This window comes from Diadema setosum, chromosome 2 (assembly GCF_964275005.1).
Source record: "Diadema setosum chromosome 2, eeDiaSeto1, whole genome shotgun sequence".
NCBI classification, from domain to species: Eukaryota; Metazoa; Echinodermata; class Echinoidea; order Diadematoida; family Diadematidae; genus Diadema; species Diadema setosum.
In genome coordinates, this window is record NC_092686.1 from 10,770,951 (window position 1) to 10,796,229 (window position 25,279).

General features: G+C 39.7%; 1 protein-coding gene across 1 annotated transcript in view; it reads left to right on the top strand.

Moving 5' to 3' along the window:
• The window catches only part of LOC140239674 (plexin-A2-like), a 127,701-nt gene extending 102,676 nt beyond the window's left edge, over positions 1 to 25,025 (top strand). The window contains exons 7-32 of the mRNA XM_072319506.1: positions 1,587 to 1,722; positions 2,757 to 2,934; positions 3,390 to 3,598; positions 4,208 to 4,348; positions 4,991 to 5,101; positions 9,072 to 9,159; positions 9,820 to 9,995; positions 10,607 to 10,755; positions 11,541 to 11,649; positions 12,476 to 12,612; positions 13,165 to 13,329; positions 13,700 to 13,793; positions 14,223 to 14,501; positions 14,919 to 15,077; positions 16,331 to 16,568; positions 17,101 to 17,243; positions 17,851 to 18,122; positions 18,631 to 18,844; positions 19,489 to 19,645; positions 20,210 to 20,313; positions 21,052 to 21,142; positions 21,956 to 22,143; positions 22,579 to 22,745; positions 23,234 to 23,446; positions 24,201 to 24,354; positions 24,843 to 25,025. Coding sequence (XP_072175607.1) covers positions 1,587 to 1,722; positions 2,757 to 2,934; positions 3,390 to 3,598; positions 4,208 to 4,348; positions 4,991 to 5,101; positions 9,072 to 9,159; positions 9,820 to 9,995; positions 10,607 to 10,755; positions 11,541 to 11,649; positions 12,476 to 12,612; positions 13,165 to 13,329; positions 13,700 to 13,793; positions 14,223 to 14,501; positions 14,919 to 15,077; positions 16,331 to 16,568; positions 17,101 to 17,243; positions 17,851 to 18,122; positions 18,631 to 18,844; positions 19,489 to 19,645; positions 20,210 to 20,313; positions 21,052 to 21,142; positions 21,956 to 22,143; positions 22,579 to 22,745; positions 23,234 to 23,446; positions 24,201 to 24,354; positions 24,843 to 24,938 — 4,168 coding nt within the window. The 3' untranslated portion in view covers positions 24,939 to 25,025. The remainder of the gene's footprint in view (positions 1 to 1,586; positions 1,723 to 2,756; positions 2,935 to 3,389; positions 3,599 to 4,207; positions 4,349 to 4,990; positions 5,102 to 9,071; positions 9,160 to 9,819; positions 9,996 to 10,606; positions 10,756 to 11,540; positions 11,650 to 12,475; positions 12,613 to 13,164; positions 13,330 to 13,699; positions 13,794 to 14,222; positions 14,502 to 14,918; positions 15,078 to 16,330; positions 16,569 to 17,100; positions 17,244 to 17,850; positions 18,123 to 18,630; positions 18,845 to 19,488; positions 19,646 to 20,209; positions 20,314 to 21,051; positions 21,143 to 21,955; positions 22,144 to 22,578; positions 22,746 to 23,233; positions 23,447 to 24,200; positions 24,355 to 24,842) is intronic.
• Positions 25,026 to 25,279: the final 254 nt, after the last annotated feature.

A 25,279-nucleotide genomic window follows, 5' to 3' on the forward strand; every position in this document is an offset into this window, starting at 1 on the left:
GATCATTAACACAGGAGTAGTTCCATTCATAAGATAAATTTTCTAAGATTCTCTTAGACTAAAGATAGCTTTTATGGAAATTCCTACACCATGTTACAATTTATCAGAAGCCGATATAACAGCATTTTTCAAGGGGGATTGGGAATACATTTACTCTGCATCTACTCTTGAAGTTTGCTAAGATGAATATGTGAGAGATAAGATCTGGACATCCATTGTTAACTTATCACTTTATGATTAACAGACTAAAGTTGCACATTCATGGACTTAAAGTCTCTACAATTTAGGAGGTGTACAAGAGATACCAGCAAAGAAAATTCCTGCACCATTTTCCGCTTTCTTTGTCTGCACTTGATCATTTCTAATTGATGGATTCTTTTTGTTTTGATGTGGAGAGTTCAGAAAATGGTTGGACGTCTTTGTTCAATCCTAAATGCCTCACAGCCCTTGAACAGAATGAAACACTTGAAAGTGCTTGCTTGTATTGAGCATTTTAATGTGCAACATGCATCTGATCTCACTTCTTCTAATGGAGATCTTGGGTGATTTACATTTCTCTGCTAGATTCCCAGGGGGGTTATATTGGCGACTGGAGATAATGCATCAGTTTTGAAAACATCGCGAGTGTGAAGATGATCAATCTTGACACCCAAGAAGATCATGGCTTCCATCCATTTCATTTTCACATTTTTTTTTCTTCTTCTTTTCTCTCGCTCTTTTTAATTGAACAAAGTAATAGCTCCATCACAATGTATGCAAGACAAATGATGCAATTTGTGGAGCCATCACTCAAATGTCCATCCTGAAATGGTTCTGGGAGAGTGGCCCCAGCCCAGCCACACAGGCCGAAAATAAAACACAATTTATTTGATGGATCGCTCGCGGATTCGAGATGCTTTGTATTCAGGGGGACAACAATGGCAGAATTGTTGGTGACAGAAAAACTTGGTGTTGTGGTGTTGGATGGCCACGTTAGTGTAGATTGGATTGTAGATCTTTCGGCAACTGTCATCTATTTTTCCTTCCCCTTTAAGTCCAGACGCAGCTTTGAAAGAGAAAAAATGAATATGAGGAAGAAGATTAATCATCGCTGTCTAAACTGTTTGCAAAACTAACAAATCATAAGCAGAATTTTCAGAAATGTTTGTTTGTTTGATCAGAGCTGTTGATTTTGTAAAGGATTGTTGCTTTGCTGGTATGACTGTCATTCATTTTGTTTAAACGTCACGTTGTACCATCTTGTGGTGTGTGTCTGTGGCCCACATATGTGCTCGTTTGTGTTTCTCTAGTGTTTTTTTGTATATTACATTTTGTAATGAAGTAAATACAAGCATGACGTTCAGAATTTTTTCCTTGGGTTCTTGGTTTCCTAGTACAACAATGACATTAAAATTTGTGATGGGACTTGCAGCAGTTTTTAAAATCAGGTGAAAATTTTTTGTGGTCAAATATTAGATTTGTCCTTGTAAACTGCATAAACAAATCAAATTCAAATTTGCCTGTGTTGTTTTATGTTGATGGGGGAACATGGGGTTCCTTTTAATACCATCTTGGATAATATCTGCCTCCCGTTCTGTTTTGGACAGATGCACAAGAGGTGTTGAGGATGAATGTCCAGGAGTTAATAATTCCTCGGCCCATCGCTGGCTGTCCGGTTCTGATGAAAATGTGGAGATCATTGAGGTCAGCCCACCAAATACCGAAAGCGGAACTGAGACTGAGGTAAATTATATTCTTCGAATATGACATGGAAAATCTTTCTCAAATGAAGAGTTTTCCTTATTTTTATTTTTAACTCTTCATGTGCCATGGTGGAAACCCCCTTTGTGCCACATTATTCTGAGACACTAACGGTTTCACGCGTTGAGAAAGCATTCTGTTTTTCAAGTCTATGTAACTTCTATAGATTTCTGTTGATCTGGATAAATAGTAAGCAAAGTTGTAGAAAAAATGCCAAGCTTCGCTTTGATGATTATTGTGTGACAAATCTGTGATTGTTTTTCTTTCACGTCTGGACCAGTAGCTACATTACTGCAAAGGCATGACTTTTGCACACAAAACAGTGACAGAAACTTAGTTATTACTCTCAAATCTAGTAGAGAACACCTCTTGATAATCAATCACTACATGAAATGCAAGCTACATGTGAGAGGAATGGAAGCGCGAGAAACGCTTTCATTGTACTGCGGCATTTGGCGATTTATCGATCGGATTGGGCGGATTGGTGCGTTCGAGCAGAATATGCGAAGTTGGCACGCCGTCAACTGAGTCGGACATGCGAACGTGGCACATAAAGTACCTAGTATTGATCACCACTTGTCGGTTGTTATTTTTTATATCAGCAACATGTTTTATTTTTTTAATGATTTTTTTTGAGAGAGAGAGATTTTATTCATTTTGTCTATTTACATTTCTGAAAATTGTCTTTCCATTTATCATGCCATGTCCATTGTTCTATGAAAGTTGGAAGCATTGCTCACATCAAATTATGAACATACTGTTCATCATACCACACCTACAACATGCCAGTGCCTTGCCCAGCATAGCAAGAACTTCTGTATGTGAGGTGCATTGTATTCGGAATTGATCACAGAGATGTAACAGCTTGAAATTGTTGAACAAATAGTTTTTGTTTTGTATATTTGATAGATTAAATGTCTGTCTATGTTTGCATACAATCCAGAAACTTTCCTCTTCTTTTCTCAACATTCATGAAACTTACCTGCTTGCATCATACTGCTTTTGCTCTTCCATAGCTAACCCTAACAGTCAGAAACCTGCCCACCCTGTCATCTGGGGGCTCCTACCAATGTGTGTTTGGTGAGCTCGGGGTCAAGCCGGCTGTGGTCAACATACTACGGACCCAAAGTACATCAGAGGACCTGTTCCTGGTGACGTGCTATACACCGACCAACATACCACCTCCAACAGATGGTGAGCTTGATTTCCTTTGATTTTTTAAAAAAAATAAAAATTTACACATTTCAGTCATACACACCTCACAAAAGATATTTGCTCTTCAAAACGGTACAGTGGGGGCAGTTGAAAGGAGAGTAAATCATTTCAAAATACTGAGATTGGGAATTGCAAAGCTAAAGAAAAAAGTGTGTTATTGTATTAATGAAGCATGGAAGTTTAGCAGTCTGTCATCATTGATATTGCCACACCCCAAGAAAGTGTAGAGCCTGTATTCCAGAGGCTAGAATTATATTTTTTTCAAGCAATCGTAGAGTGGGAATAGTTTTTTTAATGTAAAGATTGAAATAGTGTGCTATACAGAGTGGAGGTCATCTCAAAGTCATTTTAAATAGCAGATGTTGCAGTGAGCTGTTGTGATGGTGTTGCTGCATGGTTACACCTCCCGTGATACCTCTGCTCAATTTTTGCAGGCTTCACCCGGGTAGAGCTGTCGCTACGGGCAACAGAGACCGGCGTGGACATCGTCTCGCACGAGTTCTTCTTCTTCATGTGCAGCACGTTCTCGTCCTGCGCCCAGTGTGTCATGCAGGACTTCGGCTGCAACTGGTGCGGCTACGAGAACACCTGCACGGTGAATTCAGATACCTGTGAACCCCAGGGGGTGGTCTATGGAGTTGGGGTAAGATCTTTGGGAGTATGTCTCTGTGCACACTGTCTGGAGTTAATACCATCTTCACTCGCATAGCCTTAACCATCCCATGGTCTTAGCTTTTGATCCATTGTGGAAGATAAGTTAATTTCATGTAACCAGCAGGCAGCTGCAATCACTTGCAAGTACATTTCTCTCTAACTGTGAAGTCCTGTATGCATCACTGGGTGGTAAATATTTACGTTAGATTCTCTGTCGTCGTGTCAAGTGAAGAATGTTTTAGATTTAGACAAGTTGCTGATTATGGCTTGAAAACACACAAGTTGCCTTGAAGAGGAATTCCATCCCAAAAATAAATAAACTTCAAAAGAAAGAGAAAAATATTCCCAACAGAATAAAACAAAAATAACAAAAATCTGATAAGAAGTGAGGAAGATATGGTATTTTTTGAAGTTGAATTTTTGAGTGGATCTCCCCTTTTAAAAAGCATGCACACAAAGAATTATTTTAGAGGGATTTTATTTGGATGAGGACAGATTCATTATTACAAAGAATGATGTCCTTTCTGTTCGTTTTTTAAAACAAATGTCTGTGCAGCACAATCTCATCTCTCAGGTTTTCATCTTGTTGGTGTGACAGGCATCGACAAATGCTCCAACAGACGACATCGGCCCAGATGCATGCCCTCATGTTGGACTCGGCGATAGGACGGAGGTTCTCATACCGGCAGGAATGCGACATGCCATCCAACTCGACGCTGCCAATTTGCCACCTCCTTTGGTAGGAGAGATTTTGTTCCATCAAGATTAAAATCAGCATGAATATGTGTAGGAAATTGAAACGAAAATATAACACCCTCTCCTTATCCTAAAGGAAGTTGCTGGCATTGATCACAAAGAAGATAAATATTACTATAAATAAATGAACATTGCATTGGTGTATGTAATAGTGAGCATGTTTGGCATGACAAGCAGTTTTGCCAGCCAGAACTGTGTTTCCTGATGCTGAATTCAAAATGCCTTAGTCACACGTGTATAATGTACAGAGTACAATGCTCTAATGTATAGAATAATGGAGATTCTTGCATATTTTGCTTGAATAAGGCACTTCAGTGATTCACAGTAAAACACGGATTGTGCCAACCATGACAATAAAACACTAGTTTCGTTTGAATGTTCTTCCTTCTTAAAGTCTTTCTATCATTGAAGGGGGGAGTGAGAAGCGCTCCCTGTGTGCCATTTTTGGTATTGATTGATTGATTGATTGATTGATTGATTGATTGATTGATTGATTGATTGATTGATTGATTGATTAGAATATAGAATTAAATTCTTTGTATACTGTCATCTTGTTTGTTCTGATGCAAACAAATTTGTATGTTCAGAAGAAGTAATTCTTCTTGTTCTTTTCCTGTGACATTAGGCTGGTGCTGATAATGAAGGCTACGAGTGTGTCTTTGAATACGAGGACCAAACACTGATCATTCCGGCCAGTCTGGGTGGTGTGGATCATTTGCGGTGTGAGAATCACACGGTGAGCCCCTCAAAATAACAGCAGTTTTATCAGTTTATCATAAAAAGTGTGTGGCTTTTATTTATGTATCTTTGGTATGAACAAAGAGGTGAATGCAGAAATCCACCCTGTACCAATTTTATATCATGTATATATTAGATTCATATATCATATATATATATTACTCTGGATCAAGCTTTAGGGAGACATTGTGAAAATGAGCATTATCAGCAGTAAAGCATGCGATGGTATATAAATAATGAATGCTTATGAGTGCAATGGACAGAATATTTCATGAGGTGAAAGATGAAATGATCCATTCAACGAGGCGCAGCCGAGTTGAATGGATCTACATTTCATCTTTCACCGAATTAAATATTCTGTCCATAGCAACAATGAAAAACGTTTATTATTTGTTCTATATAAAGCCTAAAATAGATCCTTCTCATTTGATGTTTTATTAATCTAGAAACAAGAGAGAATCTGAGATTGCAAGAGTGCTCACTGAGCGCTAAATATGCTAGCGCGCTGTCGCATACACACACTGCAAACGCAAGCGTTTAACACGCGTAGTGTGCCGGGCTCTCAGCGAGCGTGCAATGGAGCAAATCGTATGGATCCAAAATTGCACAGTAAATGGAGCCACAATTGCACGGGTGATGACGTCATGGTGAAATGGGCAGAATGATCAATGTCAAACAACCAATCAAATGACAAAGATCTCTTCAGGCATTATATGAAATGGGATATGAGTTAGTTGAAAACATTAAGGAGACCCAAAGTGTCTCCCCAGTTGGCAGCCCTGCTTATTCTTATCCTGTGTCCTGTTTTTTGTAGTGCTCCCATGGTGTGTGTGGTGCAAGTGATATGAAGCCTGTTAAAAGTGGGTGTGTAGATTTGGATTTTGATATACAGTTGGACATTGAACCAAGAAGTATTAATGGCAAATTGGCTTGGGGTGCACTGCATTTTTTTTTTCTTTTACAAATCGAAAAAATAGGCAGTATGAACAAACATGAGATATGAATGAAACCGAAAGTTTGCTATACCAGTATGTCGGCGACATTGTTCTTAACTGATGTCTGGCGCAAATGTAGCTCTGCTACTCTTACACGAACCAACTTTCTTCCAAGAGTTGCAGCCACGATGGAAGAAGAGGTCCCTACTCTCTTTCCCTCTGGGGTTCTTTGTTTGGATAGAGCCTTTGTACGTAGTTTCTCAAGTTATCTCAATTGTTTTGTGGCTTTAGCATGATAGGGAAGGAAGTCTCCATGTTGCATTGTCTGGACAGGGCAAGAGGAAAAAACATATTGGCTGAGCATCAATACCCTCTCAACTACCTTCATCCCGCTGCAGTTTAGTTGCTGTTGCCTTGTCTAGAATTTTCTGACTGTCACTAGGGAAATCAAGAAAAACAAAAACATCTTGGTCAAGTCTGTCAAAACAATGTGTGGCTGGCCTATATCTTGTCCCCACATGAACCAGGAACAAAAAGGCAGAGCCTGTTACATTACTCGAAGAAGAGTCATCTTAAAGCAGGTCTTGTCTTACAATATCCTGATATCAACATTGATGTTAGCATTGACCTATCTGTTTTTATAGTTCAGTTTTCCAAGGAAACAAGAATGTGTCATTTACGTTCTTGCTTTACAACTTACAAAGAAGACAGTTTTGGTCAGTTATGTACTGATAATGTATTATGGAAGAGGAGGGGCAGATATGGAGTAGCTACACGAAAAAGCTTTATGATTGCAGCTACATTGTAGCTCCCTGTACTTAAGAAGAATCACTGGTGGTCATTGGCAACCACACCAGAACAAGGTCAAAATCACAGAACTTGCTAGGTGAAATAAAGTAGAATATTTAGATAAAATGAGTTTGTTGGACAATATGGTTTCAACAATTTGAGGGCAGTTGGCTTCGGTCAATCTTCACTTTGTAGTATCATTGTTGTTTTAGTTTAGTAATAGGTTCATAATTATGTTTGTTGCTGCGATATAAATCAAATAGCAGCCATAATAGTGTAATACGAGGCAAAGTTTTAGTTTCCATGAACCTTTGTATGAACTGAAACTTCTGTCAGACATGAAAATTTAATCTAGCTGAAGAAAAAAAAAAAAAACACACACACAGCATTTTATTCTCTCTAAACCATCACAACAGTTCATGAAAACATGATGACTTTTTGAGCGCTTTTTATGAGAAGAGACAAAGGCAAACATTTAAAACCTGACTTTACTTCATTCTCCAATTGGCACGGATGTCTAGAAATTGAGAATAAATATTAGAGATTATCTAATCCCCTTAATCCCTATTGTACCACCACAGTCTTCCTGTTGGACTGAGGCACATTGCTATGTCTTAGTGGACTTGTCAACTTAAAGGGATGGTACAGTATTGGTGGAGATGAGAATTGGGCTTTTAACTTTTTGTAAGATACCAAGAAAACACTTATGATATAGTACAGAGCATTCTATTTTAAGAGGAATTCAAAGTTTATTTGGTGAAAATCGGGTTTGGAATGACTGAAACATCCAAAAACAAAGTAAAACAAAGCGATGGTAATAAAGTGTGGGTTCCACACTTTATTAGAATCGCTCGTTTTGGGATATCTCGGCCATTTCAAAACCAATTTTCATCAAATAAACGTTGAATTCCTCATAGAATTACATGCTCTTTCATATTTCATAAGAGGTTTCTCATTATCTCAGCAAGAAATCTTAGAAATATGAAATTAGGTCTCAACCAAAACTGTACGTTACCTTTAATTACAATAAGGTCAAGTTTGGTTGGATAACTGAATGCCGATGGAAAAGCTTGGCTAGTTAAAGCAAAGTGCGTTGGGCACATAGAGGGTTAGGCAGGTGTCAGTTATCACAAGCTTCATCTAACAGAGTGAACCAGTAATGCCACACTCATGTTTTCACTTGTTCTGCATCAATACGTCACCTATTCTTGTGGTCTCAAACATAAAGAGATACATGGGTTCGAAAGGTACTGACATAATAAACTTTTGCAGAGTCGTCTCATGTGACTTGACAGGTTTCGTAGCACTTTCCGGGGTTGAAGATGAAATCTTATCAGGAAAAAGTTATCACTCACATCCGAGGAAGTCCAATGGTGTAACCTTTTTTGCCTTTTCCTTTTTGTAACCAGATCCTTGGGGACCCTGGAAAAATGTTTGAGGCATGCTCAAATATCGCCGCTATTATTATTCTTCTTTGTGCAAAATCTTTCCGTGTTTTTGACATTAATGTCAAATTTCCCCTGCACTGGAAATAGATGTGTGCTCCTAACAGTACACTAGCCTGTAATGCATGTGAATGTATGTATATAATATATTCACTAATTTGTGTGTATATATATATATTTATATTTATATTTACGAATGTATACAAATGAACAAGTTTCTACCTACATTGAGGTCATATAACATTGACAGTTTGAGTACCATCCAAGCTCTTGACAGACTTGATGCACTCAAAAGACATTGATGTGCAGGGGAATGTAGAAAAATCAAAGAGGCTGATATATGAGCATATTGCTGTTCAGGCGACAAAACTTCATATCTCAAATGTGTCAAATATTCAGGAGACCAAAAAAACATGGCAGACAAAATACTAAAAACAAGTGGAATTGCCTTTCCTCTGACATACCATGATGGCTTCATTTTGGGTTTAAGACAGGCTAGAATTTGGACAGGACATCACTGGACTGATTATCTGACGATAAATCCAAAAGAGTGATTTTTGCCAAAATTTGAGATACAAGCTTTTGTCCCCCTTTTGACAATATATGGACAACAGTTAGAGAGATGGCTGCCCAGGCAGGAATCACACGTGTTGGTTTATCTGCTGGAATGTAATGACTTGCAGAAATATTCACTTGGATTGATAAATCAAGACAGTATTTTGTCTTGGCATATTTTTCAATTCAGCTTGTCTTGTTGCCAAGCTGACTCCTTTTTTCGTTTGTGTCGATTATGTTTCAGTTTGAGTACGAGCGGGTAGAGGGCAGCATTGACGGGACCTTGAATGTTCGGTGGAATGGAGCATCAATTACTGAGAACAGTCTACCAGGTAAGCGTTCAGTGTATCGTCAAAAGAGCAGACAAAATCCGTGTGTGGTAGCCAGTAGACAGTCCTGTTAGTTTTTTCTTTTGCTTTCTTTTTTTTTTTTTTGGCTGAGTGGCCATGCAATTATATGGACTAAAAGTAAAATATGATAGTGTTTATGCTTTTCTCATATATTTTTTTTCCTTCCCTGTCTCGATTCTTGCCCAAATGAATTTATGAATAGATATTGAAAAAGTTGGAACTCTGCCTTTTATACCTAGTAGCATCCAAGCAGATTCTTCCGTCAAAAAATAGTTTAATGTTTTTCCAGAGTGTTTATATTTGCAAAAAAAGATGGATGACCTTGATTTCTTGGATGCAGTGACTTTATGTGTAGATGTCTCAAATATCATGTCTCAGTATCGATTCTGTAGCAGCTAAACTTGGCTAGATTATCTATTTTTTTTTGTACACAAATTGGCAGAGTTTCCAAGCAAAGAAAGAGGCAGATGGTTCGGGCCTACGTTTCTTTAGTTTTAAAGTCCTGAGGCTGAAAGTGTTGCAGTGTAGTCAACATAGAAAACTGCATTTTGCACAGTGAATAGATTACCCAGCAACTTTCTGATGTCAGTGTGAGGTGGAATTCTGGAAACATTGATCTTTTCCTTTCAACTCTCCTACCAGTTGTACTGTACAAGTGCTCCGTGAACAGGCCCAACTGCGGGCTGTGCCTGAGCGCGGACCCCAAGTTCCAGTGTGGCTGGTGCACGGGCAACTTCCAGTGTAGCAGTGTGACGGAGTGTCCTAGCGATTGGATCATGGGCGGCCAGGCTGTCTGTCCCGACCCTACCATCAGACAGGTATGTGGGTTTGGTAGCAGTTCTGACTTCGCTTGAGACACAAAGCATAACTCCAATCATTTTTTTTTTTTTTTAATCATTTCTCGACTTGACCTACTGGTATGACTACAAACAGAAGGTTTTGAGCAGCTGTTTCAGTGGAGTTGCTGATTTCGTGGAGTTTGGTAACTTTTGCGACAGGGGTGATGTCGATTACTCAGTGGTAGATATTTCAAATGCCTTTAAACATTAATGTGCCTTGTTTCCCATTAGACATGACAGAACCCATTATGTGAACATGTTTGTTCAATCACCATTTCACAGTTGAGTTCATTATGCAGGTGTTCAGATGGCTTAGAAATTGTCATCTTGTAATGTCCTTTATTTATTATTAAAAATTCAAGTCATCCCAGTCTGACATTGAAATTTGTTCTTCTTTCACACATCATTTGCCTCTGTTAGGATGAGTAATGGTACACATGGCTGCTGGAAAATGGAAGTATTGTTACTGTAAGGTCCACATTCCACAGGTAGAAAATGAACTCTGCATTTGGCTTTAGGCAGATTGTGACCACCACCTTGCCCCCTCACTTCTTGTCAATCATATTTGATGGTCTTTCTTCCACTCGCAGTTCCAACCCCGTTCCGGTCATGTGACTGGCGGCACCTACCTGACGATCTACGGCTACAACCTGGGCCTGATGGCGGACGACATCACCAGGATAACAGTCGCAGGAAAAGAGTGTGCCATCGACCGGAGCTCCTACATCACTGCTGTCCAGTACGTCCTTCAAATTCCAATTACTGAATCAGTAATCAGATTATTTAGCAGACAGAAAGGGGTGGTACGCTCTTTTCCAGATTACCCAATGGCGGAAACGGAACCCAGTTTCAGCACATTGTGGTCACAACAAAACTGTTCAATGCAGTACAGATTTTTGAAATGAAACTGCATAGATACACACTGTGTTAAGAATTGGGAGAGATTCATAAAGTGCACAATCGGGGGCGGTAGCCATTGTTAACCCTATTCCCACCGGGGTTTCAAGTCCCTCAAAAAACCCGGTAGGATTAGGGTTAATTCAAGAAGAGAACATGGCAAGCTGTTACTCTATCTTGCAAAATCACACTATAGTTTCCATAGTGATTGAATGCATAAAAGAAATATGTTCAAACACATCTGCTTTGTCAGAGATAGAGTGAGCGGGTGAGAGCTGTTCAAGTGAAGGAGATGTGAAATATATAATTATGTTGAAATGTATATACATATGTGTGTTTATATGCATATGAGTAATTTGTTATTACATGTACTTCATAACTACAATGGCAGCAGTGTGACAGGCAGTATTAGTTCAGTGTTCCTACAGATTGTCAATGTTGAAAATTTCTCTCTGATCGTTATGTGTCTGGTTATGTGCAGAAGTTGGCTATTTGTACAGCAGATGGATATTTAGTTGAGAGGAATTTTGGCAGAAATCTTTTACACACTACTTCCTTCTGGGATAAGTTGCATGAGACAGAAATTAATTTCATATTGTGTGTGTTTGCTCTTTGTTGTCTTTTCAGGATAAGTTGCACCACTGAACGAGCAGACAGGCCCATCCCGGGACAGATAGTGGTCCACATCGGGGATGAGACGTACACTGCCACCTCCAACACCTCCTACAGATATGTGGTAAGTTTGCAGGGTCGCCGCTGGTACATTCTGTCTCTTCATTGTAGATCTTGCCATATTTACGTGACAAAGACTATTCCTTAGACGCAGTGAGAGCATGGGTAAAAGTAAACATATCTGATCCATACTTGCCAACTAGTAAGATTTTATCAGATTCAGTAAGATTTTTATGTTCAAAATAGCAAAATCAGATTTTCTGTCAGAGAAATCAGATTTTTAAAAAATATTTAGATATACCTTTCATGTGTATTTTCTGAAGATTTGACCGAAAGTAAGATTTTTAACTTCAGTTTGCATATAAAATAAGATTTTTTGCAATCCACGAGTAAGATATTTCATCTTGAGATGTTGGCAGGTATGCTGATCACTTTAATGTGAGTTCTTTTCAGGATGGTCATATGAACAGCGCCAAGAGGAAATTCTAATGGGAAAAGACGTGTGTGGGTGAGAGTGTACATTGCATTCTAAAGAAAATAAGCACAGAACCATAATTGTGTTTTGCTTGGTGAGCTGAGAATTATTTGTATCATATTTGATACAGCCTTTCTAAAATCCTTTGCATTTAACTTTATGACATTGTATATTATTTTTGGTGTTAATTGTGTTTGTTTTTTCTATTTCCTGGATTATAGATTTAACTAAGTTATTATTTTTTTTTCTAGTTATGGAAATTTGATTCTTGTGTGTTTAATGCCAAAACCCTTTTGAAAAACACATAAACATGCACACATATTGATTATACGCTTGTATATACAGTAGATGAACACAAGCAGACATATCTCCATTTGTATCTTTAACACCCAAATTATTCCTCTCATCTTTCTAGCTACCCAAGATCACTGGGGTGGAGCCAGCTTATGGACCTGTCTCCGGTGGCACGTTGGTCTCCATCCTGGGATTTGATCTGGATGCTGGTAGCAGCAGCTTTGCTAACCTTGTCAACATCCCCTGTCAAATTATCAGGTGAGTCGACCAAAACCACACCCCCTTTGACAATCAAGAGTATGAAGTTGAGAATTGGAAAGAGAGAGAGAGGTTGAGAGATCGAGAGATGGGAGTTGTTTATTTCTTCTTTTAAATTTCATTATGCGTTGTTTTTATGAGAGTTTGCATTGTAAGTGTATGTAAGTGATTGTCAGTCAAAAGAGAAAAGATGTAAATTGTTTGTGGTACAAGTGTGTATGTCAGGATAGATCTGATGTATTTGTGGACTCTTGTGAAGCATGTTGAAAGCACTGAAAGGCATTTTCATAGACTGCAGGGGTCGCACTTAACTTTTTTTTTTAACTAGCCAGGCGGACTTCTTAGAATCAATTTTAACACTGAAGCAATATTTTGGCTAGCCAGACGGACTAGTAACTTCAGAATTTTATGATTTTTAGCTAGTCCGACGTGATTTTGGGTGGCCAATGGCCAGCGGACCATCGCCAATTTCGAACCCTGGACTGATATGTCATCTTTGATAAAAGGCATTCCTCCATATCTTTTGCATTTTGACTTTTCCTATATGTCCAGTGCTGCCCCATCAGAGGTGGTGTGCGTGAGCGGACCGGGCAGGACCAATTCGTCTGGAGCGGTCAGCATGACGGTGGACAACCACTACGTGGAGGGAGTGTCAACCTTCACCTACCGACCGGATCCGGTCATCGACAGGGTCAACAGGTTCAGTGGCATCAGCAGGTAGGCATGAATCTTACCCAGCGGCCATCTTGAAGTGTTTTGCAGCTAAACAGTGACTGAGGGCAATGAAAGAGGAATATGTTTGAAGGAAGTTTCCATGCACAAGATTTAAATCACCATCCTTTCAATAGATGTCGCTTTTTTGAGCAAGGATATTTTTGTGAGTTGTCATGTCATTTTATTTCATAACCAGCATTCACAAAGGTTTAGGATTGCTAAAATGTCAATACTCAAGATAGGTTGCCTCAGATGTGTCTTATAATCAAGCTGTGTGATATTTTTAAAAGTGTGTATGTTGAAGACAGTTCTCTTTTGTATCTCATCAACACAGAAATTTATGTGGACTTTGTGTTTTTTCTTCCTTGTTCAGTGGGTCGGTGAACATAGTTGTGGATGGACAAGGCTTTGAGACCATTCAGCAGCCGCAGATCATCTTCAACGTTGGTGCATCACAGCTGGTTTCTGTGAGTGTTAGTCTTCATTAATCAACTTTCCTCGTGTGGTGTACCCAAACTAGAACTCTGTACCTCTTTGAAAGGAGAAAACTAGATGATCAATAAAGGTTTTTAACGATGTATGGGAATTGCAGTTTTGATTTATTTGACTAGAAACAAGTGATAGTTGTCATTGTTTATTAAATGTTAATTTTTTTGTGTGTGTTTGTGCATTTATGACAGTGAATGCATAAGAACAACAACAAAACTTTGTGACACATTGGTATAGAAAAGAATTGGTATATAGATACCTTGAGGAAAGAGTATTGACCTCTATAACTCTAATATACACAACTGACTCTTTCGATTGAATGGTTTATATTTGTGCCCAGCAGCAAGTTCATTCAGTCAAATGTGGACATTTATAAGACTATGTCGGATTTCTCTATTTCCTTTCAGAACTGCAATCCCATCGGCACCGGTACAGTGACCCGTCTTGAGTGTCCGACCCCAAGCATCAGTGACCTCAACATGACGCTACCCATGGGCCTGCCTGTCGCTAACGTCAGCCTCCGGCTGGATGGGGTGGCGGAGTATAACCCCCTGCAGAACAATGGCAGGATCAGCGGGTTGGCGGATGCTTTCACATTCTATCAGGACCCGGTCTACTACATGTTTGAGGAGGAGCAGAACATCCGCCAGTTCAAGTTTGAGGACCGCAAATACTTGGAAATCCTGGTTAGTATATTTCATTCACAGTATCATCTATTTCTCTTTCATTGCATTTCATATGCCTTTCGATGCCAAACAAATGTTTTTTCCCAGTCAAGGGTGAGAATCATGGCATAGAAATATATTACTCAGCTGTGTCTGCGTGAAGATATGCTGTGTTTATGTGTTTCTGTTTTGCTCATCTGAATTCTTGGTAGGTAATTCAGGCTGATAACACATGGAATAGACAGTCATCACAACATGACATTTGCCTTTATAAATTTGAAGTGAGCACAGATTTGTGCTTGTATGTATAAGAAACTTGGTAAGCACATTTACACATAGGTTCTCCTTGGAGTGTTTGATGTGGATCATGAAAGTGATGTTACTTGTCAACAGTGATCCATCTCCCATTGTCCCATTTCTCCTGTTCTGTCCGTCCAGGGTGCCAATCTCAAACTGGCTTACAAGGAAGGCGACGTCAGGGTGACAGTGGGAGGGGCGGAGTGCACCGACGTGGTGGTCCAGCCAACCCGACTGGCCTGCTCAGCCCCAGAAACGGCAAACACCACCAGAGAGGGGCAGAATCTCTTTGCAGTCAAGGTAAAGTGGATCATCCGTCCGTCCATGAGATTGCCGCGAAAGTGTCATCCACACCATAATTTTCCTTGAGTGCCTCTATCCCGAGTGCTCGATGATTAAGGATCTCTTGCACTAATGTATTTTATGTTCCTCTTATGTATTTTCTTGGGGAAACAATATGCACTCTATCGCCCCCAGAAACTGTAAGGATTGGGGATAGCCAATCTTTTAATGATCTGTTTGTTCATGGACAGGTCTTCCAACCATAACTCATTGAGTGATTGTCCTGAAGGCCGCCTTGGATCTCATCCATAAACATTTCCTCTTCTATTGTGTCTCGGAAAAACAATATGCACTCGTCTCCCACAAGAAATTAACTCTTCATGTGCCACGTTCGCACGTCCGACTCAGTCGACGGCGTGCCAACTTCGCATATTCTGCTCAACAAACAAAGCCGCCGAAACCGATCGATAAATCGCTAATCCCCCGGTACAATGAAAGCGTTTCTCGCGCCTTTGTTCCTCTCACTTACGGCTTGCAGTCTATGTGGTGGTTAACTATCAAGCGGTGTTCCTAACTAGATTTGCGTTTACATTCTAAGTTTCTGTCATGGTTTTATGTGCAAAATTCATGCCTTTACAGTAATATAGCAACTGGTCATTTAAAAGAAATATTGAAAATAGATTTGTCATACAATGTATATCGAAACAAAGTTTGGCATTCCTCTAACACTTTGCTCATTATTATGTACAGCTTAACAGAAATTTGATGAAGTTATGCAAACTGGAAACACAGAATTCTTTCTCAAAGCATGAATACCTTCGTGTCTCAGAATAATGTGGCACACAGGGGGTTTCCACCATGGCACATAAAGAGTTAATAAGAGAAGAGCAAGAAAGTGTCCACTCTATAATTTCTTTAATCATTTTCTGAAGGCCATTTGTGGTCTCATCAGTAAGTGCTTCCTTTATGTATTCTTGGACAGCAGAAGAGACTGATGTCTGTGTTATATTAATGTATTGATACTGAGCCAACTTGTTTGAACACAGCATGTTATGAAATGTCATGCTTGATATTCTCCCCGCAGAAAGCTGAGCTATATCAGTGTAATATCTTCAACATAGACTTGAAGCTGAAACATCTCATAAAAGGAAAAAAAAAATAGTCCAAGTTTGCAAAAATATATACTTGCTGAAGCCGTATGCCACTTCAATCAATGCTTCAGAGGATTCAAAACTTTGAATGCTTTGTTTCAAATTTTCTCTCCCTTTCAGGTGAAGCATGGCAATCTGACCTTTGACATTGGCTACGTGGAGTACCTGCCCCAGGCCATCCCGCTGGCCCTCATCGTTGGCTCCGTTGCCGGGGGCATCCTCTTCATCCTCTTCCTCCTCATCATGGCCGTCTGCGTGGCCTCCTACCGGAAGAACCACAACAACGAGAAGAAGTTCAAGCAGATAGAGGAGCAGCGGGACGCACTGGAGCTGCAGGTGGCACAGGAATGCAAGGAAGGTGAGTGGTCTCCCCTCCCACCAGCTGTCCTCGCCCCTCTCCATCTGAAGTCAAAGGAGGTTTTATGAATGAGAAGCTACCACTGTGGATCTAACTGATGATTACTGTTGATAGCGGACTTATATTGTTTGGTAAAAGAAAGAATGAAAATATAATTTGATTCTGCATGACTTAAGTTAACATGAAATGTTGCCATGCATTGTTTGCGTCTCACCTGTTATTATAGTGGGAGACTCAAGGAATCATCGATAAGTCAAATTGCTTTCAATGGAAAATCAAAAATTCCTTCAGTTGCTGAAAATCAAATTTGTTTCACAAATTTTCCCATGTTACTCCACATACATGATGAAGGAATATGCTCCTGAATACCATAAAATACTTCACTGGTGTTCAGGGAATTTCTAGCTGGAAACTTCAACAATCCAAATGTATAATGGATGAATACTGATGGCATTGTAAAGATATCCTTTCAACTAGAATTAAAACATTGTGTTATCGTTTTAATGATTTGACACCTTTCTATCTTTTGCAGCTTTTGCTGAGCTTCAGACTGGAGTTCTGTCCTTTACCCATGATATTAAGGGCTTTGGTATTCCTTTCCTCGACTACCGCACCTACGTCGTCAAGTCGCTCTTCCCTGATAACCCCAACCACGCTGTCCTGCGAGAGCTGTCAGTGAGTCTTGGGGCTGACATACTTAGCCTGCCTTCTTCAACTCATTTCAAGTATCACAAAAAAAGGAAGAATTATGTCTTTAAGAAAGTCATCTCATAGTAGCTGAAAGCTTTGAGTTTTGATTCACTCAAGTTTTGAGACATCTTAGCATTTCATTTTCTTTGTTTTTAGTTTCATTTTTGTTTATGGACAAAGTACGTATCTCCAGTTTACTTGATCAACCATTCCCAGCATCCTAAAACCGATGTAACTTGCAAACTCACCAATGTCATACATGTGTTTAATTCATCTGGCTCCGTGCAGATGCAGGTATGAAACTGCATGCACATTTAATTGCCGTACACACCAAATGAAGAGCTGATGCAGAAATCACACAAGTGAAATTGCAAGTTTTCTGCTCAGTGCTTTCTCACTACTATTCAACTTGAGAAATTTCATGTGAAGTTAGAGACTTCGCTCTCTGACTTTATACGAATTTTCTGTTGGAATTTGCCACAGTTGTTAGGCAATTTTTGCTCTAATTTCAACTTTTGAAGTTTTCAAGTTCAATGAGAATGACCCTATTAAAGAGTCACTCTGAAAACTTTTGTGTCCACTCTTGTCTCAGGTGGCAGGTGTGAGGAAGGACTATGTGCACAAGGGGCTGTGGCAGTTTGGCCAGCTACTGGCCAACAAGTCCTTCCTGATGATCTTTGTGCGTGTACTGGAGGAGCAGCGAACGCTGTCCACCCGGGACCTGAGCAACGTGGCCTCACTCCTCGTCGTGGCCTTCCAGGGCAAGATGGAGTACTGCACTGACGTGCTCAAGGCTCTCATGGCCCGCGCCATCAGGCAGCACGTCAGGGAGGGCGAGGGTTCGGCACGCGTCTTCATGAGGAGGTACAATAGTTGTCTCTGCCTTTAATTTTTTTTTTTGGGGGGGGGGGAGGGGGAGGGGCACGAGAGTATCTGACTTGTGATGTCATTATTGTCATTGTCACAGTCGCTGTCGCTGAAGTTTTCTTGTAGATATCGTTGTCATTGTGTTAGAAGTCGAAATCTTCTGAAAGAAAATTGTATTTAAGGGATTCATTTGGTATACATTCTACATGTTAGCAATAAATGGCAATATAGATGCAATCATAATTGATGTGAATGCAGTCATAGTTGATAGTTGAAGTAATTTGTACTGCCAGTGTTTTTAGTGATGGTTTTAAGAGTAGCAATAGATGTTAGATTAAGGACCTTATAAGCTTAGAGAAACATAGGAATGTATTAGTGCTGTGGCGTGTATTACATAAACCACTTGTGATAACTCAGTTTATTTTACCAGAGTTACTGTAACAAATAACCCATCATATATTTTTCTCGGCATTGATTCGCTACCATTTCTCTGTTTTTCCTCCAGAGGGGTGTCGGTAGTTGAGAAGATGGCAGGCCACTGGCTGTCGGTACTGCTCTACCCCCACCTGAGGGAGGCAGCGGGGGAAGCACTCTTCAAACTCTTCTATGCCATCAAACAGCAGGTGGAGAAAGGGCCGGTCGACGCCGTGACGGGGGAGGCCAGGTACAGCCTCACGGAGGGGAAGCTCATCAGACAGCAAGTTGAAGTGAAGCAACTCGTAAGTGGAAATTGTTACATTTTTACTTTTGGATGAACATCATAGTATAAATATTAATTCTGCTCTATATGGGAGGGGTGGAGGGATTTGTTTTGTTGTCAATGTTGTTTTTTTCCTGTGTTTGTTATTGTTTCTTTTTGGACTATGAGCTTAGGTCCACAGTACCGGTATGTGGTAAAGTTTTATGATTGTGACCTTTGGTAAAGAAAATCTTCATGAATTGAAAATGTATCCTGTTAGGTTTGCTTTATCGACTAATAATCATATCATTTAAATCTTGCATTTAATGTTAATACAATTATACAGACATTTTGTACTTTGAAGTAGACCTTGGAGTTAGCCAGTGCTTTGAAAATGTGCTTAAAAATGATACTTCATTATTTTACTAAGTTCTCTTTTTGTTTTGTGTTCTTATTCTTCTTTCTTATCTTGGTCTGTTCCTCTGTTCTTCACCATTTCCTCCTTCTCCTAATTCATACTGGCAATCTTCCTGTACTACCACCACTGCCTCCTCATCTTCCTCCTCGTTCTCTTCCTCCTCTTCCTCTCTTCTTCCTCTTTCTCCTTCTCTACTACCTCCTCCTTCACCTCCTCTTCCTCCCCTCCTCTTCCTCCTCCTTCTCTATGACCACCACCACCACCAGACTCTGAAGGCCCAGGGACCGGACAGGAACACCAAGATGGTGGAGGTGAAAGTCCTTGACTGTGACACCATCTCCCAGACCAAGGACAAGATTCTTGATGCCATCTACAAAACATCCCCCTTCAGCCAGAGACCACACAAGGATGAGGTGGATCTAGGTGAGTCATTCTCTGGTGCCTTCCACCTCCTTGTTCTGACATCTCCATCCATAGATTACTAGATATTACTTGAAGTTAATCTTGTAGATACCCTTACATCAGCCAGATGTTATTTTCTTCAGCATGTTCCATCAACAATGGATCAGGGCATGACAAAATATATTTGTCCCCCTTGCCCGAGTAGGCTAGAGGGTGTCGTCCCCATACAGGTAACTGCCCGTACATTTTATTTGCCCCAACAGGGAGTTTAGATTGCCTGGAGCAAGTTGACAGGGTGGTTTGTAGCACCCAGTGGATTTCTGACAAGATGATGCTGTGATATGCTATGATGCATTATGTATCATTGACACAATAAAACATATCATGCAATATGACCACATATTGCATAGAAAGGCAGCCTATTTGTCCCTGGTTTTCAAAAACATAATCACAAACTTTCACATTTTAAAAGCTCTGAAACTTTTTTTAAATTCAAGACACAAATCCTTCTGGGAATGGCATCTTTGGAACATGAATAACTGAAAGACTGTAATTATTCATGATCACCGTGCCTCCATCTTACAGAGTGGTATGACAGAGAGGAAGGAAAGCTGCTTCTGTTTGACGATGACGGCTTGCGGCCGCTGGAAAATGGCTGGCGGAGACTGAACACGCTATCTCACTATCAGGTGTGTACCTGTTAGGCACCATGCATTGATCCCAATTCTTAAGACAGTTACACCAACTTTCACAGTAGCCTCCATCTCAAGCAGTTTCTTTCTTGGACAGAAGAGTTGCTGAATTCAACTTTGGTTTTTTTTTTTTTTTTTTTTTTTTTTTTTTTTTGGGGGGGGGGGGCAGTAGTTACAGCAAATGAAAACTTATAAAATTATATTGTTGTTGTGATACTGGAAATGTATATGCTTCAGCTTTCAAAGTTCGCTGGATTAGCTACATGCTCCTCAGCTGAAGATATAATGAGTGCTTTTTGCTTATACTACATTTTGAATTATAAATATCTTTGCCTCTGTCCCATGTATGATGTGCCCAATGAAGGACATTGACCTTTACTTCATCAGAAGATGACTTTTTTTCATAAAGTCGCTTCCTTAGTCAGTTTTAACAGTAGCAACAATACTCTTCAGTCATAAATGTATCACAAAAAGCAGCCTGGACTGAATGGAACAGATGTTGTGTTTCTGATATGATTGTAGAGATGAAAAATGCCACCAAAAAGTTTATTCAACAAAAATTGAGAGGAATGTTAAATGAGGGCAGCTACTCTGATGTATGTTTCCTTGACTCAAATAAAAAAAGAGAGAAAAGGATGAATAATAAGATAGTAGATCTTTCCCAAAAAGATCCAACATGTTCATCTAAGAGTGGGACTGAAGTTTCTCTGACTTGATTCCATATATTTCCTTTAGGTTCCTGATGGTGCCACCGTGTTTCTGCTGCAAACTCAGGGAAGCAGTGGATCTCTGCACTCCAATCATTCTTCACCAGCGAGGTCCTATGGTAAGAGAATCTCTGATATCTGTTGCTTGGCCTCCTTCTGGTTACAGTATTTGTATAATCATTCTCTGCATCTTACCATGAGCATCTTCACTTCTTTCCCCTGTGTACATTATTTACCCATTAAAATGCCTCAAAGTGAGTTCTTAAACTACATATTGACAGATCTGGTGGCAAACCCGCCTTTACTGACTCGCGCCCACTCCAATAACATGCCATGCATTCAGCACACACACGTGAGCACATGGGACGTGGCAGTAATGTTGGATTTTGATGCAAGGTCTGATCTGTCTACTGTAAAACGCGCAATGTTCGTGTGCATTTTAATTTTGTGAATTTTGCGAGAACCAAGATTCGCGAAATTAAAATGCACACAAAGGCTCTTGTCTACACTATATGCATTGAATGCCAGAGGCACTTCGTGAAAATTTCATTCCGTGAAGAAGGCCGTTGGCTCCAATTCGCGAAAATTTCAAGCCACTAAAATATCATGTTTTACCGTATCTATCATGCAATAACAATGGAACTTCATTGGAGTAGTTTTCTGTGGTTGAGTCAAGAGGGGGCAGTATTTATTGAGGAAAAATTGAAATTGTCGACAGTGAAATTATGTCCAATGATGTTCAGATTATTTTCTTTGTGAAATACTGTGCTGATCAGGACTAAAATTAACAAATTCCTGTGTTTTTGTGACAATGAATTTGTGCAAGTAAGGTTTACATCAGAGTATTGATCATTAAATGTGTGGGAATGTGGCACTAACACATGCTCATCTTTAAAGTGAAAACTTTTGAATTCTCTTTTGCTCGCCAGCAGTCAACGTCAATGTCAACATCCACCCGACACTGTCGTCGTCGATGTCGCCCATCATCACGCTGGACTATGAGAACTCAAACAGGGTGTGGCATTTGGTAAAACCAGAGGTCAACCAGGCCCTGCAGAATGGGGTCAACGACCGCAAGATGATGGCTGAGATCTACCTCCCCAGGCTTCTGACAACAAAGGTGAGAAAAAGGTCAAAGGTCAAAGGGAATTTGATGGAGAATTTAGGCTCATATGATTTTTGCATATTTTTTTTTTTTCAATATGAAAGTTTGATGACTGGATTTTTTTTTCTAGATGAAATATCATTGAATAATTTTAAATAGATTGTCTTCGTTGTATTCACAAATTAAGAGAAAAGAAAGCTTTCTCTGACTGCAATTTAGCCTTTATACGGTCCATCATCTCTCTCTTTTGTGATCAAAACATGCGATATATTGTAAGTCAGTGTAATCTCTGTGTAGAGTGAACCTGTCAAATGAAATGTGAAACATAAGAATGGATACTCAAGTATTCAATATGAATCCCCATTTTGCTTCTCCATTGAAATAAAAAGGAGAAATATTTCAGATGTTTGAAGTAATTTCACATTTCTCTTGTTTTTCTCACCCCACCAGACCATCTTGCAAAAGTTTGTGGATGATGTCATGACGACGGTGTTCATGATGAACACGGATGGCACCTCTCCCATGGCCATCAAGTATCTCTTTGATTTCCTGGACGACCAGGCCCACGAGAACGGCGTCACGGACCCATCCATCATCCATGCTTGGAAGAGCAATTGGTGAGTTTGTTTGTTTGTTTGTTCATTTTCCATCTGAGAAGATGGCTGGATAGCCCATATGAAGGTGAAGGCGACATTTCTGCTCCATCTCAGTTTAGCCTTTCAGCTTTAAAGGCTTCAGAGGAGAGTCACGAGAATTGTAAAGATGTGAACACACTGACGAGGGTGTAACCTGTTTGAGTGTAAACACTGCTCTCCCAGAGGGCTCAGCCATTTGTAGGTGCTAGTATTGTCATCATTTTCATCATCATCATCATCGTCATCATCAATGTCATTATTATCATCATCATCATGGTCATCATCATCATCACCATCATCACCATCATCACCATCATCACCATCATCTATTTCCATTATTGCATGGCAATGATAAATCATATCAAAGGCATTATAAATACAGTCATAATTAGGGCATTGACGCTTGAATTTTTCTTTAATGGCACTCTTCTCTTTCTTTCTACCCCCATCCTTTCTTTGTTTTTTTTCAGCCTCCCACTGAGGTTCTGGGTGAACCTCATCAAGAACCCAGACATGATCTTCGACATCCACAAGGCGGACACCGTAGACTCCTGTCTATCAGTAGTGGCCCAGTGCGTCATGGAGGCATGCTCAGTCTCTGAACAGGTGCTCAACAAGAACTCACCGGCCAGCAAACTGCTCTATGCAAAGGACATTCCAAACTACAAAGAATACGTCTCCCAGTAAGTAATAGTTTACCTCTGGAAATTAAAATAGTCCATCGAATGACCTTTATTGAAGATATAGATTGTTACTGTTAAAAATAGACATATTTGATGTATTCAGTTGTTACATTGTGTTTATTATATTTTTCTTAATGTATGTTGTTTAACTAGTTTGGTTTCTTTACATATTCTCTCAATTTGAATTTGACTCTTGATTTAGATGCCTTTGCTATGGTGGCAGCAGCTCATAAAACTGTATTTTTCTTGCTGTCTCCACATTCTCTTTCATTGTGTTTTCAATTTGAATATATGTATCTGTACCTATGTCTGAATGTTTTTATCAGATTGAATGAAATAAAAACATGAATATGATTGAAAGTTGATGATACATGTATTGTTCGTTCATGATACTCAGATTTGGTAAGATACACTAAATTGTTTGTAGTGCAGCATCTCAAACACACATTGTAGTTAATTCAACCATGTAAACCCTCATGAGGTATAGTATTACAGCAATGGAAGAGATGCCGGAATTATGTTCAAGCTTTTTTTTTCAACAAGATTTTGAGATTGCCAGATGTTTCATTAAATATCACCCACTGAGATCACAACTTCAACCAAAGTATTTCAGCTTCATTAGACAAATGTCCCAAATGCCGTAGAGTTCTTGTTGTTCAGGTCATTAGGTGATATTACACATGGATATTATACCATCAATAAAGGAACCATATGCAAATCATTTGATATTGATATACCCAATCTCTTCTCCCAGGTACTACAAGGACATTCGGAATGAACCCGTGGTCAGCGACCAGGACATGAATTCCCTGCTGGCACAGCACTCGCAGGAACACCACTATGACTTCTATACACTGTCGGCGCTGAATGAACTCTACTTTGGCTATGCGTGCAAATACAGGAGTGAGGTGAGTTGCTGATGTGTGAAATAATCGTCATGCAAATTAATCTTCACCATCCATTTCACTAACTGATTTCATTTTGCCACCGTTTGGGAAGACTACACTCAAACACAACTTGGGGGTTAGAAAGCTAACTGTGATAAAGGGGATAGTTTTGAATTTATATAAAATGTAAAGACATTTGTGTGGATTGGGAGGATTGCAGAAAGGATCAGTTTTCCAGACAAAAATAGCACATGCATTTGTATAAGCAAACAAAAAAGAATATAGGACTCCTCTTATGTCAACACCACTACCCCTGTGAATTAAAAAGAAATGCATCGACTGTGTCTATTTGCAGAATTAATCAATTCCTGAGCAAGTACATTCACCTGTGTCTTTCTGTTAAGTTCATATTTTTTCTTCATTATTTTATTATAGATTTATGTATCATGTGTTTATATCTAACCCATTATTCGTATCTTTATTTCCATGTATTTCTTTTTTTGCCATAGTTAATATCTGCCCTGGATGAGGACGCCACGGCGGTGAAGCTGGGCCACGCGGAGAAGATCGAGGACATCGAGCGGATCATGTCGAAGTCCTTCTGACAACTCACCATCAACCCAATGGAAGCAGGCGGCATGTTCGGGATACGGCTACCAGACTGTCAGATCCACTCCACCACATGTTGAGAGACAAGAGAGAGAGATAGAGACAGAGAGAGAGATAGAGTGAGAGATAGAGTGAGAGATAGAGATGAGTGAGGGAGAGAGAGAGGCACACCTTGAGGGATAGATGGGAGAGAGAGAGATAGATAAAGTAAGTGAGAGAGAAAAATAAGACAAATGGTACATGACAAAAGAATGAAAGGGACATACAGTAAGAGAGAAAGAGATATATAAAAAGACTGAGTGGACAATATATTGAGAGATGCATTAAAGGTATATAG